The sequence below is a fragment of the Ciona intestinalis genome, chromosome 3 (assembly GCF_000224145.3).
Source record: "Ciona intestinalis chromosome 3, KH, whole genome shotgun sequence".
NCBI classification, from domain to species: Eukaryota; Metazoa; Chordata; class Ascidiacea; order Phlebobranchia; family Cionidae; genus Ciona; species Ciona intestinalis.
In genome coordinates this window covers 5553006-5569835 of record NC_020168.2, presented here as the reverse complement: position 1 = coordinate 5569835, position 16830 = coordinate 5553006, and the positions used below count along the sequence as shown (strand labels likewise).

Genomic DNA, 16830 nt, shown 5'->3' with positions numbered 1-16830 from the left:
TTGTTCATGGATAGGTATCGAGGATGGTTTAGATGTTGCATCTTCCAGCTCTTTCAATGCATTCCCATACTTTGTAAACGGATGATCATCGTCCGAATCTGACATGATTGTTACCTGTACGTTCTGAAATAAACAAAATGAAGGTATTAAAAATAAAACATACAAAGCCATTGACAAATATAAATATATAAGCCCACAGCCGCCTACTACATTTCATAACGCTATCCATATCATGCATCTAGTTACCTTTTTACCTTTTTAAGCCCATATATTTTTAGCTTAATATATTACAATCTACAATGCAATGTTACCCATATTGAATGAATATAAATTACTAGACAATACGTGTTTATTGTAAATCACTCGGTACTAAAAGACACTGCAAATACAGATAACGTTTTAGTCCAAAGTTCAACAACTGCTCACTCATGTATTTATCGGTTTAGGGGATTTCCGCAGCATAAACTCACGTTTGTTCGTGCGTTTTGGTTGGCCGACTTTGGTCACGTGACTTTACCCATACAGTAGGCTTCTGGAACCCATAACTTACTGTAAGCATAGTACACTAACAGTGTACTATGCTTACAGTAGGCTTCTGGTTGGTGAATGCTAACTAATAATCAAACACCAATTGTTAAAACTTGTTTCACGTCAGTTTTAAACTGACTTTCCACTCTGGTTATGTTCCAAACAGAGTGAAGTAAAATCCAACGTGTATTGATTTAATATGAATACAGTGTCGGATTTCTCCAGAATGTTTAGCGTTGGATCGCAGTATACTCCTTGAACACTGTTTTACATTTTTAAACCCAAATAAAAAACACAAAAAGACGTTTGCTCGTTTTATCGCGCAGCTTTCTTGTATTTCACATTTATTCTTCTTTTTATCATTTCAGGTAGAAAATAATTGTATTTGGCACCAAATGATCTGGCGGAGATATTAAACTCTTTCGCAATCCTCGTCAATTTCCACACATGGTGGCCCAAACATTCTGCCTGTTCCCGGAACCAACTTCTTCCAATAATCCGCTTCTGACCTACAATATCTGGCGTTAAAAATTGACAGACGCAATCGTACACGGTTTATGCTGCAAACATGTGATGGTAATATTCAATGATAACGAACATTTTAAATGGGCAAATCACAATTTACTTTTTCTTGTAGTTGGATAAGCTGGCGTCTGCAAAGAAACCCAACTGAGGACACATGTCGTTTACAGGAGGATCAATTCCACGTTCGGGCTGGAGCTAAAATTAAAAATTTAAAAGATATCCAATTAAACTCATCGACCGAATAGAAACGGCGATCAGCAGAGTAAAAATTAATGCATACTTCTTGGGCGATGGCGCGAATATGGTGAGGTTCCGTACCACAGCATCCTCCAATGTATTTCACTCCAAGTTCAAACGCTTTCCGAGCAAACTGGCCAAATTCGAAACGATTAACCGAGCGAGAATCTAAGGCTGTTTAAAACATTTAAATATTATTAATACAGAAAAAAACAATTTAGCTTTCACGTACCGAACGGAAATTCGTGCAATGCCAAATGTCCCATCTTATGATGTTCTACTTCAGGGCACATCCAGCCCAGAGGTTGGCACATGAGATATGGTGATAACCCCGCTTTATCCACAGCTGATTTAATACGTTGCATGGTTTTTAAAGCAACCACTGGATCATACAAACAGTTGATTCCTGCAATCGAGAAATGATTTCACAACATGAAATTATTAACTAGAAGTTTAGTTTGTAAAGTAACTAGAAACCTTGATAATTAGTTAGTATATACTTGACAGTTTTGCCGATTGATCAGGACTGCATTTTAACCAGAAAACGCGTCAGAATGCGCTCGATAAATATTTTAAGGTTAACAGATGCGATCGGTTATACGGTAAATGTAAGATACTTAAAACCCAGCACATCAAAAAGCTTTGAAAACTGAAGTTACTGGTACTTCTAAAAATTCTTTTAGAAATCCAGGTATGATATTGTCATATTATTAATTAAAACTTACCAATTATATCTGCTCCGGTTTTCGCCATTCTTATTGCACATTCCTCGACAGAAACACCGTTTAAATCGCCAGTTGGTCCAATTCTCATCGTGCAAGCTACTGGCAAATTCCCTCGTTTCAAAACTTCGACACAAATTTCGAGTTCTTCAATATGGGCAAAATACTAAAAATAAAATTGTATCATCAGACCCATGGGTTACAGTTACAGCAGCGGAAATTATTGTACCAACCACTTACTCACTTCTGCAACAAAGTAATCGACTTTGTGTTTTAAGTAAAGTTTCAGTAACTTTTCGAAGCTCTGTTTCGTTTCTTTTTCATTCTCCCCTCTTACAAACGAAGAAACAGGCCCAATCGAAGCGTACACGAGTGCGCCACCCTCCGACGCCACTTCTTTCGCCATAATGCAAGCAGCTTTGTTTATCTCCTCGACCTGCGAAGTAGAATTTTAAAGTGTTTACCTAGAACAAACTAAAACGCACTAAGCTATGTATAACTTACTGAGTATTGCTGCTGTTTTCTTTCATTCTGCTTATTGGTTTTCCAGCTTCCTTCGGTAAAGTTAAAACATGGGGCCTGAATGGCATCGGCTCCAGCTCGCACGAATTCTCTGAGTAACTGACGAACAGCTTCTGGATATTTAATCACAGCTTCAGGTGTCCACGCGCCTGCCCTACAGTATCCTCGTTTTTCCAAAGTTAAAAGAACGCTACCATCCCCAACCACAGGTCCTTTAGATAGTTTCTGCAATATCCCTGACGTTTCAGTCATTTTTTGTAGCCAGGACCAACGTTTGCTTTTACACTATACTTTGCAAGCGTAGGTTTTGTTACATAAAATCAAAATTGTCCAGTTAAAATCTTAGAATTGCAAGCACTCCTTATTTGCTGAACTTCGTACTGGTATTAAACCTCAAATACCACTCGTTTTACCGCAAGATAGAATTCCCGTGTGCATGGAAACAAATTGAACTACCAACAAGCTGAAAGAAGACTCTACCACTATATCGCCTCAAGAATCAGTTTGCAGAAATTGTTTTCTGTTTGCAAAAAAGAACAGTGCAAAGTTAATGAATAACTTTAGGGTTAAAATAATGCTATAAGATCAAAATAACTTAGCACCGTTCCTCAGCTTCCTCAACTATGTTTCGTTGTGCTGTGTTTGTTTTGATCGCGTAAGCCGCTGTTGTCTAGACGTGATATCTACTGAAGCGCGACTGCAATCTGTTTTGTACGTGTTTCGATTCCGAAAAAAAACAGTCTTGTGGCTGTTTCATACTCTTGACGACACCTTTTATGTACATTATTATTAATTAAATCCGTAAATATACACATTTTAGCATGGACACGCGTCGAATTTATCCCACACGATAGAGTCTGGCATATTTATGCGATTTCTCTAAGCAGACTGTGGACGGGAAAGGCACCATCGAGCGGAAGTAGTACTTGCAAATTTTATTTTGCTGACTAATAAATACGCACTGAATTTCAGTCACGTGAATGTTTTGCGGAAGAAATTTTAAATTATTTAAGTTAATATATTCTCACCCACACACTGTTGTTTTTCTCAGAAAACTGTGACTTTTGCGCTTACGCTAGTAATGACTGAAGTTTAAATGAAAGTTCATTAACGGTTAATTTTTCAACAACATTAGGAGTCATCAAGTTAAAATGAACTTTTTCGGGTTCGGCTCGGGTGCTGAAATCGAAATACTTCTGGACGGAGCAGATAAAAGGTTCTTATATTTTGTCAATGTGGTTTTTTCGTTCATATTCTGTCCAAATTATGAAAATAAAAACTGGTTATTGTTACAATTTCATGTAATATATATATATAATATTTTATTTGTTTTACTTTGTATGTATATAAATCCAAATCAAGTCTTACAACTACAACGCAAGTTATACATGTAACAAGTACTTGTGGCAAATATAATAATAATGTTTTTAAGTTAAAAGTAAATATGTAGCAGCCCTGCTTAAACAACAAGACTTTTGGGTTTTGTGGCTAAAGTAAATGTTATGTGTATGAACAATGTTTTTTAGTTTTTATTCCTGTTAGTTGCTATTTCTTGGTCGGAAAGTTTTGAGTCATTTTATAGAATGGCCGTCTGCCTGACGCTGCACCTAAACAACACTTTTGTTAATAAAATATTGTTAAGTTAGTTAACCTTAAATTCTAGTGTTATCGCAATGTTTTGAACATTTCCACAAAAATAAACAGGCATATTATATTTGATAACTGGGTATTAGTGAAGAATTCTCTGGTGTGTTACATTATGGGCTGGTGGGTGTTAAAGGTAGGGGTTAGAGCATATTTGTGGTTATATGGGTAAGTAGTTATGTGTAGTGGTCACTGGTCAGATAAAGAAAGGGGAGGATCCTTCACTAGCGCCAAGATTTGCGTACAAGTTCTCAACTTATACTTCCATAGGAAAAAAGTGGAACACAAAATATCAGAAAATAAATCCGAAGAACTTTCTGTATATTATGATGGTGAAACGGTTTCTGGTGCTGTCAGTATCTCATTGAAACCTGGTGGTAAACTAGAACACAAAGGAATCAAAATAGAACTAATAGGACAGATAGGTTGGTAGATGTAGCATTTAAAAATCTTGAGTGTGTTTAAGTACCTTATATAAATATTCATGTGTTTGATTTTTTGTATTTAAAACATTTCGCCATTTAGCATTGCTGCTATATAATTTCTGTTTGAATAAAAGACTGACAATATATATTTTTTGTTATACAATTGGTTAGACTTAATATTTGTCTGTTATATTTTTGTAGCACCAGATCTTTACAGCTGCATAAATATTCATGCTGTATTCATATGCACCAAACCCGCCATGGTAGGGTTCACTGGAACTTTTGCACATTAATCTATAAACATTGGAACAAAATATGTTTTTCCAAGATATGTTCGTTAACTATCCCTGCCTCCCCTGCATTTTAAAAAGTTTGACTTTTTGACAAATGTGTTTATTTTTTACCACTGATTGGATTAAATCAGTTTACAATATTTGCACTATTATATAAGCTGTTTGAAATACAATCACATGCTGTATATTAATTGCATGCCAAAAGTCATTACTTCTATTAAAGCATTGATAAATGGTTGATTTTATTTGAACAGAAATATTATACGACCGTGCTAACCAACACGACTTTGCCACGCTCACCAAACAGCTTGCTAGTCCTGGTATTCTTAACCAAAGCAAGGTTTATGCTTTCGAATTTCCTCATGTAGAGAAACCGTATGAATCTTATTTCGGTTCAAATGTGAGACTCAGGTGGGACATTTTTGGCCGGTTTTTGTAGGCTGTTAGCGCTCTCTGTTGTATAATTTTGAATCTTATTTCGTTCCAAATGTAAGACTCAGGCAGAAAAATTATTACTTAGCTGTTTTCTGTATACATACTTTAAAAAAAACGTTTGTTTTTGAGCTATATTAAGCTCTTCCCTATATATAAACCTATGTATTAAAATTGTTATTGCTTTAATGGCTGTCTAAATTAATATGTTAATATGTTTGATCCAACCAGGTATTCCCTGAAAGTAACGGTGGGTAGAAGACTTACAGATCTTAACAAAGAACTTGAATTTGTCGTCCACACACTGAGTACTTACCCTGATACAAACACAAGTATTAAGATGGAAGTTGGAATTGAAGATTGTCTTCATATTGAATTCGAATACAACAAACAAAAGTAAGTTTTTAAATTTTGGTAATTAAGTGTTAGTGATTTAGAGATTACATGTCTTTCATATCTGCATTAAAAAGATTGTTATTTAATACATATATATTATAAATATTCTATTCTGTGGGTTTTATTTTTCCACACCATGGCCCATTGGGCTCCCCAAATATAGGCCAGAGTTGGTCTATTACCCCAAGAAAGATATTATCAATAGACAATAAAATAAAATCTGTAATTTACAACACAAAAGTGTCTTACATTACCACTTAGAGTCATAATTTATGTTGTCAGTTAAACTGCTCTGCCAATTAATTATGTCAATACAAGGCATTCCATAGTTGTAGGCTAGAATTTGTTGACATTAGTTTGAAATTAGTTCTACAACCTCATCATTGAACTACTTTGTTTCCAATATCAATGAATTATTCATACAAGTCACAAGTGTAAATATTTTTATTGCTCATTTAAAAGAATTTAAAATTAAAAACCTTTCCTTTCAAATTTCTGTTTTATTGCTTAATGCATCATTCTTTTTGGTAAATGAATATTAATGCAGTTATCACTTAGCAGTACTGTTTTTTTGTAAACTTGTAACATAGGTTCATTGTCCAATATAATAAGTTATATTTTGTTCCTCCCAATTTACTTTTCAAATGTTCGAATTTGTATTGACTTGACTTGAATATTATTGATTGGCTACAAAAGGAAATATACATTGTTTACTTCTTGGTTGTGGTTACTGTAGGAACTTGGGAGTCACTACGACCAATGTATTCCGTAAAAGTAATTTATTGCACATAAAAATTTACCAAATAATAAAACATAAATTTTTACTATCATAGTTAATCTGAAAAAAAAAGTTTCTTTTATACTCACCTTTTTGTTTTGGTATCAGATAAAATTTCCAGTATCTAAATATGTCTTACCAGTCACCAAAATTAAATCCTACAACCCTTGATTCCAGGTATCACCTCAAGGATGCTATCATAGGCAAGATATACTTCCTTCTTGTGCGAGTAAAGATCAAACATATGGAGATGCATGTTATAAAGAGAGAGACCACCGGCACTGGTCCAAGTGTCTACCATGATGATGATACCGTTGCAAAGTTTGAAATCATGGACGGGGCGCCTGTTAAAGGTTACTTTTAAGTTATTTGCTGTTTTGAATGAAAGAATGACTAATTTGTTATCCTCGCGTGGCTGGAAAACAACAGTCATGATTATAATAACACGGGTGCTTTGTTTTATACACCTTTTCTCAGAACTTTTGCGGGTGTAATAGGTTTGGTCATGCTCATGCTTATTGTTTGCTGGAAATATAACTGTGCACCGTTACGCCCTTGTTCTGTATCAATAAATAGAACATTTGTAATAAAACGTCAGTTATAAATTTTTGTATAATTATTGCAAGTTCAAAATGCTATTCAACTAAGAAACTTCTTAACAAAAAAAGTAAAAAAAAAAAAACGCTGTTAAAAATATTGAAGTTTTCTATTTTTGATGATGCTCTAAGGGCTAATCTTTTTCCTCTTTCAGGAGAATCAATTCCGATCCGTCTCTTCCTCGGAGGTTATAACCTTACTCCATCGATGCGGGACATCAATCGGAAGTTTTCAGTCAAATATTTTCTTAACCTGGTTTTAATTGATGAGGAAGACAGAAGATATTTCAAACAACAGGTATTTGTCACTCATATGTTAATTGTGTAGCTTAAATAGGCGCCAAACTTTTTAAAATGCAGGGAAGGCAGGGATAGTTAGATGTGCATTCTTTTAAACGAATTTTGATGCTAACGTTAACAGAAAATTTTAGGGTAGGCCTGTCTATCATGCCACCCCAGGTTTGGATTCTATAATACTTTACCAATAAATGATTTCCAATGTATTACATATAGTATATTACAAATATTGTATACTGTTCACTTTTGAAGCAGTGATTTCTAATCCCTGAGCTGAGACACAATAATGGGTAGCTCTTTCACTTGGTAGAGTGTCGCTTAATATATTTCTTTAAAAGGCTTGACTGATTTTGTACTTTATTTAAAAAGGATTGATTTTGTACTTTTGTCATATGTCTGTTAAAATAAAATCACCTAAGCTGCGTTGTATTAATATATATGTTGTCCTAGGAAAAGGTTAAGATGCAGTTATGTTTAGGTCATGAGCTAAAGAATTATAAAACCGTATCCTCACGACTCCCATAGACCGTTGTTAATTGTTTAAATCACGACGTTATGTGCTAAAGGTGTCCCACCTTCCCCCACACTACTACAAATGTATACATCCACCTTCTTTCAATAGGAAATTATCTTATGGAGGAAAGGAGACGTCCCGCGTCGGCAAATAAACAGCGCGATTGAAGAATCCACCCAACGGTTCGGCGCGTAACTTACCCTTGATTTGAACTTGCGGGCAAACGACCAACTTGCTCAAACATTGAAGAAACAACAATAGCAGAAACGACGTACAGACAACCCACCCTTTTCACTTCATAACCATTTTCATATAAACCCATCTATCCTCTATTAAGCCACGAATCGACCGATATCTATACTCGAATCAGGCGTGTGATTTCCTTGATTCTTCGACTTAAAACAGAGGTGTTAACGATTTCACCACAACTCATACCACCATCTAAAATCATCTATTCGGTTCGTGATATAAGAGCAATTTTGTTCACCCGGTTTTAAAATGCAGACCGTTACTTTAAGTTGCTGATTTATTTATCATTTTCGGTAATTAGCGATTCATACTATTTACCTAACTCTCATAATGCGTAAGAATTCATCCAATCAAAAAATCCAGTCGATTCAGATTCATAACATATATACAATATATTCCACCGAAATACCAGAAAAAACAAAATTAAATTCCTACCTAATTACGCGATATTTCAACGGCTTTCCCTTAAACCGAGCATATTTTGCTCGGTCCTGTAATCTGCGGTTCTAATTGAACGGTCATTTACGAACAATGTGTTTCTTATCGCAGTGTGCAATGTTGATTCGAGTTGTGTTGTAATTAATGTATCTGTGTTATACCCGTGCGGCGAATAAACGCCCAACGCGTCGGTTGCTGGCCTTTCGTCGATTCCCGAACAACAATAAACGATTGCCGGTTATTTTCGCTTTATTATATCTGGCCGTACGTCATGCCCACTTTCGGATTAGTGGTTTTCGCACAATGTCTTGTAAAGAGAATACACCCACCAAAACACACCTACAGTTTAAGCCCAAGGTATGTTTGTTTAAAGTAAGGTGGGGGGAGATGGGACACTTTATCATTCTATTTTCTCGTCACATTTGGTGGTAAAAAAAGATAATTTAAACAAATATAAAACCGTATCCTTACGTCTACCATAGACCGTTGTTAATTGTTTAAAACGCGGTATTTGGATTTAGGTGCTAAAGGTGTCCCGCCTTCCCCCACTCTACTGTATTAATTGTATTCTGTTTGAGCTATAATTGAATTAATAATGCATTGTGTACAGAATCAAACACTTCGAGGTAATTAAAAACAAATTAAGATTTCGTAAACATACTGATGCAGTAAACTGCATGGTAATTGACAATGCATTAGGTTTAACCGTGCGCCATTTTAGCCATCAGACCTGCATTCAACCAGTTAGCTCCTACATTGTAGGCGCATTTTAACAACATGGAAATCTCCGGCAACATTACAACAATGACAAATTTTCTGCTTACCAGTGACGTGTCGAGTGCGACTGAACTTAATGTGGCTCAAGGAAAAGTTCTAAGAGCGTCCGAGGACATGATGGTGGTTGCACTAATCGTGCTCAGTTTATACTTAACAGTAGCCTCCTTTGCTTACCAATGGAAGCAGCCGTCGCTCAGTGCCTTGAAAGGGACAAACAGATTATGCAGCGCCTGTGCAGTTATGCTTCTGGTCCAGTCGTTGTTTTTCGAAGTTGAAATGCGTGTCAGTTCTCCGACCTTACAGCTCTGTTATGCGTACTACGTAATCGTGCTAATTCTTGCCACAATCAACAAGTCACTAACATACTGTGTACTTTGGGTACGACAAAGGAGCTTTTACAAGAATCCTAAAAGTCAGTGTATGGTGTACTTCGGCAACGCAGTACTTACAGGAATCATCGTGCTGCCAATCTTACAGGTTGGGGTTTTAATGCTTAACATTGTTGACACGTCTCCCGTAGGGTGCATAACAAGAAAAGGGCCGGAGTTCTCGACAGTTTTAGTCCCGTTCGTATTTATGCTCTTCGTAGTTGTTCAACTGATTCTGCTTGGCCTCGTCCTCCGCCCAATTGTCCGCCATATCATGCGGAATAAGATCGGGCAAACTTCCAACTTGACGACGGTTGCAGTTCGTCTCAGCGTTTGCACAACACTCTGCGTTTTTACCGACCTTGCATTTTTGACAGTAGCGATAATTCAACCAAAGAACGTGGGATTTAGTTTTGGACCAATCGTCTTTCACTTTAACTCAACTGTCAATGTGGCAGCTATGCTGTGTTCGTTTGCTGATTACTCTGAACGTCTTATGCCGTTTTCACCATCCAACAACTCCAGTGTTTTAGAAGAGGATGGCCAGGAACCAAACACAGAGAAATCTCGAGTCTAAACACTTCAGATCCCCTAATACGCGAATTGTAATATTAATATCAACTTCCTTAAGTTTATAAACAGTTTTAAGTCCTGTTCGATTTGTTCCTAAAACTCACGTGTGTGCGAGTTACACTATAGAACTACAATAAGGCTGTTCACTTTGTTTTAGCACAAACACAACCGATTTGATATTGTACTGATGCTTTATGTACATCATTGTGACTTTTGTTTTAGTTATTTACTGTTTAGAATTTTGGTTGTACTTGAATAGTATATAGATTTATAACTGTAGCTTTTGTTAGTTGTAAATGTGCTGGCATTTATTAGTTATTTAGTTTTCTGCAATAAAATAAAACTTGTAGTGAACAATATAGAGTCGTATATATAAAGTAGAATAGGGGAAGAAGGGACGCCTTTAGCACATAAAATCCAAACAATGAAGTATTATATTGTTTGGCGGCAAAAAAAATACTTAATCTTGCTTCAGGGTTAAAATTCTGTTGAGACAAGCGCGTAAGTTCTTGAACAAAGGCCAATTATTATAAATTTCACCTGCGGGTGTAAATTATGTTGGCGTATATGTCTCAACGCTTGTCGTATCTTTGCAATCAGATGTTTTTATCTTTATCCAATTTGTAAGAATATAGGCGACATGCGAGTTAGGACAGATATATATAGCTTTAGTTTTATAGAATCCATTAGTTTATAACGGTTGTCATTAGGACCAATAATATCATATAGTAGAGTGGGGAAAGATGGGACACCTTTAGCGTATAATATTTGCATATTTTGATCGTGATTTAAACAATTAACAGCGGTCTATGGGAGTCATAAGAATACGGATCTATATTTATTAGAATGTTTTTTGCTTACTGTACCAAATGCGACGGGCAAATGAAATAAAAAAGTGTCCCATCTTTCCCCACCTTACTATACAATTTAATTGAATGCAGATAGTCTAGACCCAGAAGTAGCAATTTATACATAACTACAAAAGAGAAATTGCGTAAGAATTTGGTAGGTGTAGTAATAGAATTTTCCGGTAAAAAAATGACCACTAAGGTCACTGCCGTTGTGTCAGTTCATTGAAATTGCAAGAAAAACAAACTGACTGTTGGCTCAAGGGAAACTATCCCGTATTTAAACAATTACACTTGACGGACAAATAAACGATTCGATCCCCGACAAGTTACAAAAATACAAATGCTTGTCTATTTCCGTTGACGTTTCTCGACTGTAGCCTACAGTAGTTTGCCGGTATACAAATCGAAAACGATTCGGCTACGCAAGGGTTAAGTTCATATACTCGGAAGCGTGAATGCAATTTAGCTTGAGTTCGCAGTTCATATGTCAGTGTAAAAAGTATTACAACGAGTTAACATTTGATTTATTTGCATTAATAAACTAAGTTTAGCAGTTTGTGTGTCGGTTTAAAAAGCAGTAGAACGAGTTAACCTTTGGTTTAATTGCATTAAGAAAAGCGTTGCAAAGGCGTTGATTTTTGTTTTGTTTTATGTAGACTTTGTAGACTCTTGTCTGTAATTCAGACCAAGTGTATAGGCGAAGGTGTAATGGAAACGACCAGACATGAACCAGTCAACACGACAGTACAATACAACACAATTGAGTCTTTCTGTACAACCACAAGCAAGCACTTTGCAAGAAGGGATTTTATCAAGGCTACCTATTGTGACGACAACGCCGGATTCTTCTAACGTGACTAATAACGGGACAGTGATACAGCCTCGACATGTTCCATTATTCGACACTATTGCAGTGCACACACTGATAGTTATATCTTGTTACTTGCTTATCGCCACCATTATTTATACGGTGCGTAAGAAGAAAGACAAAGTGGCTCCGCACCTGCACAGAGTGAACGCTTTATGTGTGGTAGCGACTTCTCTGCTTTTATTTGAATCATGCTGGTTTCTGGTCGAAGTCTACGTAACCGGGTCCGCCACTTTTTGTACGGCTTACTCCGCCACAAATGTCACGGTGGGCACAATCAACAGAGCTGTGATATATACGATTCTCTGGCTTAGGCAAAGGGCGTTTTATCGTAAGCGTCCAACAGCCTGCGCAACCTCGCGAACTATCAACCTTCTCAGCAACGCGCTGCTCGGTGGAATCTTAATGTTTGCATTGATCCAAATTATGACAATGTCTTCTATTCCTATCTTATCAGTGAAGGGCAAGTGCGTAACTGGCAAGCCATCAGGATTCCTAAACGTAAGTAAATGCCGCAGCAGCTTATGCAGTTTAAGATTTTCGCTAAACCGATTATATGTGCGCCGTTACCCAACAGACATGCTGCCTCGCACGTGCAATAACATGCACAAAGAAATCGCGTAAAAAATATCGAAATTTCTACGTTTTTTTGTTTGTTAATTTCTTATTTTGCAGACACCTATAAAAACCCACTGCTTTGCTTTATAAAGTATGTTCACATAGCTGATTATAGGTTGGTTTGTGACCTATTGACCCTTCCTATAAATATAATGACCTTTTTAATAAATTATGTTCAGTCGCTCCGCAGTGAATAAACGCCAGCATATAAATTTAACGAACATTTATTAAATTCAAAAACAGGATTTAACAAAACTTTTTTTTAACGAAACACAATTTTATTTTGTTTAAAACGCGATTTTATTTTCACAGATCTTCGCTCCAATTATATTCTTCATCATTGCGCTCTTCCAAGTTGTCCTCTTACTCCCGATCCTCTATCCGGTCGTCAAGCATGTCCACTCCCGGAGGACTGGCCAGAACAAAGGAAGACTGGATTCTGTCATCACGAGACTTTGCATCAGTGGTTCTGTGTGCGTCCTTACCGACATTGGGTTTTTGATTTTATCTGCAAACGATCACCCGTCCGTTTCGTTTAGTTTTATTCCAATATGCTACGCTTTCAATACGGTTATAAACGTAACCTCGACGATCATGTCGTTTTCGGACTTTAGCAATCGACTCTTGCCTCTACGTTGTGGGTGTGTACATAAAAAGGAGGCGTCCTTAATTCCGAAAGAGATTGCACACCAGTTAACAGTTTCGCACATTTGACGAAACACAATTTATTTGTTTTTACGGCGAGCCGTCGCAGTATGCTGTCCTTGTTATTGTTTTCGTTGCGCTTTTCTTGATTAAATTATAGTTTTCGTTGCATTTTTGGTTTTGTTTTGATAGGCGCTTGTTCAAGAAAACTCAAGAAATCAGCATTATTTTTAAACAATAAACAAAGTACGGTATTTATTAGTTGTTGAATATCTGGATAACGCACACTGCCTATATATGGCTACGTATAACGTTATACGATATACTGTATGTTGCGATGTTCGCATTTTCGTTGCCTATATCATCTTCACAACTCTTTACAGGTGACATAACACCAAAATTTTATCTGCTGGTTGCCTTGCCCCAAAAAATTTGGTTGCAAACAAAGAACATTCAAAGAATTATAAAACTGTATTCTCACGACTCTCATGGTCCGTTGTTAATTGTTTAAAACACGATCAGAATGTTTGGATATTATGTGCTAAACGTGTACCATCTTACCCCTCTGCACTATCTACATTTGCAATTTCGTGAAAAGTCAAGTGGTTAACCAATGGTAAATTATACAAAACAATAGACCTAACGGTTGTATACAGAATTTAAGGTTTTAGTTCTGCAAAACAATTGGTAAACAAATAAATTCTTAAGCATAGTCGACCTTTAAGCGGTTGCTGCCAAAACATACAACACCAGAGAAGTACATTCCTTTACGGCGTTACAGGATTTCAAGAGAGACTGTACTGGAAAACTAAATCATAATATATTTAACCTACCGGGATGTAATGCGTGACTAAAATACTCTGAGTAATAAATAGACTTTGCTCGGTCAATTTTGTGGCTTAAAATTATACTATATTTGACCGTTCTGGCGGAATCTATTTTTTATTTGTTTATGAAATATATGGTTACGGATTTGAAGCAAATAATCGAGTTTATACTTTTGAAAATGAGCGAGATTGAGATCTGGAATATATCTCGTGGCAAGTGCTCGCTTTTTACAGGTGAAGAGAATCGACTGTCCCCTGAAATTGATAATAACACAGAGAAAAAGTCCGCGTTTGGTCGAAGCTGGCTAGAGTTTCGAGCAAAGATACGAAAACAAAGTGATAATAGAGCACCGCAGTTCGAGCTGCGAAGAACTTTTGCTCGTTAAAATCTTATCGCTTTCGTTCTGATATAGTACATGACAGTTCAATTATATCTATAGTGTATAAAGCCAGACCAAGTACATGAGGGCAGATACTATATATATAGTGAAGCTGTGCAGAAGAGTTTAGTCGTTAACGTGATGTTTCTGACGCTTGTTGCAGTTGCTTTTGCGACCGGGTAATAAAACTACTATACCTATTCGTAATCCACTTTTGCTTTTGTGTTTTATCAATGGTGTGAACATATGTGAATTTGAAAAAGCGTCAGTCTGGAGATGAATAATTTAAACCTATCGGTAATTTAAACCATAATAGCCTACCTGGTGGGGAAGAATTGGATTGTCTAACATTTGTGATGTGTAAAGCTATTATTCAGGTGCTGGTTTAGAATATCTGTTGAGTTAATTTAAGCCTCGATCAGCATGTCTACCGCTACAGCAACTTTTAATATTTCAACGACAGCCGTGATGAACATCACTGTGGCAGGGAATCCGTATATGATTGCCGAGGAATGCATCGTAGCTTTGCTGCTTGCTTTTTCACTGTACGGCTTAATCGTTGCTGCCGTTTTTGCCGTTCGCTGTAAAGTAGCTGCGCTGAGAAAAGAAAATATTCTTTTCGTCTTATCAGTTGGCATCTTGTTTCTGCGTGCTTGCTTTTTTGAAGTGGAGATTCATGTTCCTGCATCGACAACGGCGTTTTGTGTCGCATTTTCTGCAATAAATGTTGTTCTGGCCAATATTAACCGAGGAATAGTTTACCTGATTCTATGGATGCGCCAGAGAACATTCTACCAATCGCCCATTCTCACTCATTTAAACTCGAAGTACATCAAAGTGCTGAGCAAAACAATTTTGATCGGGATCGTAACAATGCCAATAATTCTAATCGGTATGCTAGTTGCAATACCTATACAGTTCAACCTAGACCTAAGCTGCCACACTAAGAGATCGAACATCTTCTTACAAATTGCTGTGCCAGTCGTTTACGCCCTACAAGCACTCATTCAAATATTCCTCCTGGCGATTGTACTCTACCCAATCATAAAGCACATCATCATTACTAAATTCAAGAGAAACAACAAAATGGCATCGGTAATAATTCGACTAAGCGTCTCCACGACAGTGTGTGTTCTTACCGACATAGCATTCACAGCGTTTTCGATAAACCCATCAGAAAACTACTCCTTTTATTTCCTTGCCATTATATATGGGATCAACACGCTAATCAACGTGTGTGCCGTGGCGTTTAGCTACACAGATTACTTACATCGTATCTTACCTTGCATTAAGAAGAAACAACAGCCTGTATCTCCCGAAGCTAGTGCCGTCCGAGAAACTAATCTTGCGAAAACAATTCCTTAAAACTGCATTCGATAAAAGCTGATTTCACATAATATGCTCACATTATTACTTGCTTGCCTTTTAAGCGTGAATATGACATGAGTTTCTAGCCCATTTTTTCTGTAAATGGTATTATATAGTATTGGTTGGGGTAACGTACTTGGTCCATGTTTTTATTTTCCTTTATATCGCCCCATTATGGCTATAGTAGACAAAGAATATTACAGAAAAATATGACCGTATACCCTTTGTAAATATATTAATTTTAAACTGTATATCGGTCTTACACTACATCAGTTAGCCGAAACTTACAAATGGTAACAGCTTTCTATTTGATTTGATTTTGCGAGGTGCATTTTTGGAATATCGTAAATTGTATAAACTATAAGTTATGCTTTTTGTAAATAAATTTGCAGAATAGAAATGATAAAAATTGAAACATGTGTCATGTTTAAACTTCGTTTAGATAATCTTGTTTAAAGTCTAGTTATTAAACAATAATATATTGGCAAAGGGTTATAAGAATACCAGTAAAGAGCGGGGAAGACGGGACAACTTTAGGCAGTTAATAACCAAGTATCCTGACAATTAACGACGGTCTATAGTGATCCAAAGGAAACGGTTTTATAATTCTTTTCATGTTCTTTGATTATACCAATTAGACGAGAAAATATAATGAAAATGTGTTCCATCTTCACGCACCCTACTATACTTCTTTTTACATACAAATATGAATTTATATCTGTATATAAGTACAAATATGAGTTTATACTGTTCTAGAATGACAGTGTGTGATGAAGGTTTACATGCAAAAACGCACAATCATTTTAAACTCCATAATTCTTCGACGGAAATATACAGTCTATAGACAATATTTTTCTAACGTGCTGACGTCAAAGCAAAGTAAACAGATTTAGCTTCTGTTACAATTCTGCCGCAGCATGCCCTTTGTAGTTACTATACTGCAGCCCCAGGGAAACCGC

General features: G+C 36.4%; 4 protein-coding genes across 5 annotated transcripts in view; 3 read left to right on the top strand and 1 right to left on the bottom strand.

The window, feature by feature from the left end:
* The window catches only part of LOC100181849 (betaine--homocysteine S-methyltransferase 1-like), a 3897-nt gene extending 449 nt beyond the window's left edge, over positions 1–3448 (bottom strand). Inside the window, exons 1-7 of one of the 2 annotated variants that reach the window (XM_002128172.5) lie at positions 2517–3433; positions 2257–2448; positions 2016–2178; positions 1523–1696; positions 1334–1464; positions 1154–1248; positions 838–1037 (exon numbers count right to left, since the gene is read on the bottom strand). In XM_002128172.5, coding sequence (XP_002128208.1) covers positions 941–1037; positions 1154–1248; positions 1334–1464; positions 1523–1696; positions 2016–2178; positions 2257–2448; positions 2517–2786 — 1122 coding nt within the window. In that variant the 5' untranslated portion in view covers positions 2787–3433 and the 3' untranslated portion in view covers positions 838–940. Of the gene's footprint in view, positions 1–837; positions 1038–1153; positions 1249–1333; positions 1465–1522; positions 1697–2015; positions 2179–2256; positions 2449–2516 lie in introns of those variants that run through there. The other variant, XM_026833756.1, reaches the window with a different exon arrangement.
* A 126-nt stretch (positions 3449–3574) lies between these two features.
* Positions 3575–8837, top strand: LOC100179535 (vacuolar protein sorting-associated protein 26B). Its single transcript, XM_002128292.5, has 7 exons — positions 3575–3750; positions 4449–4603; positions 5151–5307; positions 5560–5724; positions 6680–6855; positions 7254–7396; positions 8018–8837. The coding sequence occupies exons 1-7, from the start codon at positions 3686–3688 to the stop codon at positions 8102–8104; spliced, it is 948 nt and encodes a 315-aa protein (XP_002128328.1). The 5' UTR covers positions 3575–3685; the 3' UTR covers positions 8105–8837.
* Positions 8838–11293: 2456 nt separating this feature from the next.
* Positions 11294–13467, top strand: LOC100177193. Its single transcript, XM_002128400.3, has 2 exons — positions 11294–12534; positions 12964–13467. The coding sequence occupies exons 1-2, from the start codon at positions 11890–11892 to the stop codon at positions 13363–13365; spliced, it is 1047 nt and encodes a 348-aa protein (XP_002128436.1). The 5' UTR covers positions 11294–11889; the 3' UTR covers positions 13366–13467.
* Positions 13468–14585: 1118 nt separating this feature from the next.
* LOC100187425 lies at positions 14586–16286 on the top strand. Its single transcript, XM_002128488.4, has one exon. It carries the CDS (start codon positions 14927–14929, stop codon positions 15866–15868), a length of 942 nt encoding a protein of 313 aa, XP_002128524.1. The 5' UTR covers positions 14586–14926; the 3' UTR covers positions 15869–16286.
* The last annotated feature ends 544 nt before the right edge of the window (positions 16287–16830 follow it).

Excerpts from the sequence above, each read along its gene's own strand:
- LOC100179535 (XM_002128292.5), top strand. The coding sequence starts at position 3,686 with ATGAACTTTTTCGGGTTCGGCTCGGGTGCTGAAATCGAAATACTTCTG. Across the intron at positions 3,751-4,448 it reads CTGGACGGAGCAGATAAAAG|GAAAAAAGTGGAACACAAAA; the intron begins GTTCTTATATTT and ends ATACTTCCATAG. Across the intron at positions 5,308-5,559 it reads GGTTCAAATGTGAGACTCAG|GTATTCCCTGAAAGTAACGG; the intron begins GTGGGACATTTT and ends TGATCCAACCAG.
- LOC100177193 (XM_002128400.3), top strand. The coding sequence starts at position 11,890 with ATGAACCAGTCAACACGACAGTACAATACAACACAATTGAGTCTTTCT. Across the intron at positions 12,535-12,963 it reads AGCCATCAGGATTCCTAAAC|ATCTTCGCTCCAATTATATT; the intron begins GTAAGTAAATGC and ends TTATTTTCACAG.
- LOC100187425 (XM_002128488.4), top strand. The coding sequence starts at position 14,927 with ATGTCTACCGCTACAGCAACTTTTAATATTTCAACGACAGCCGTGATG.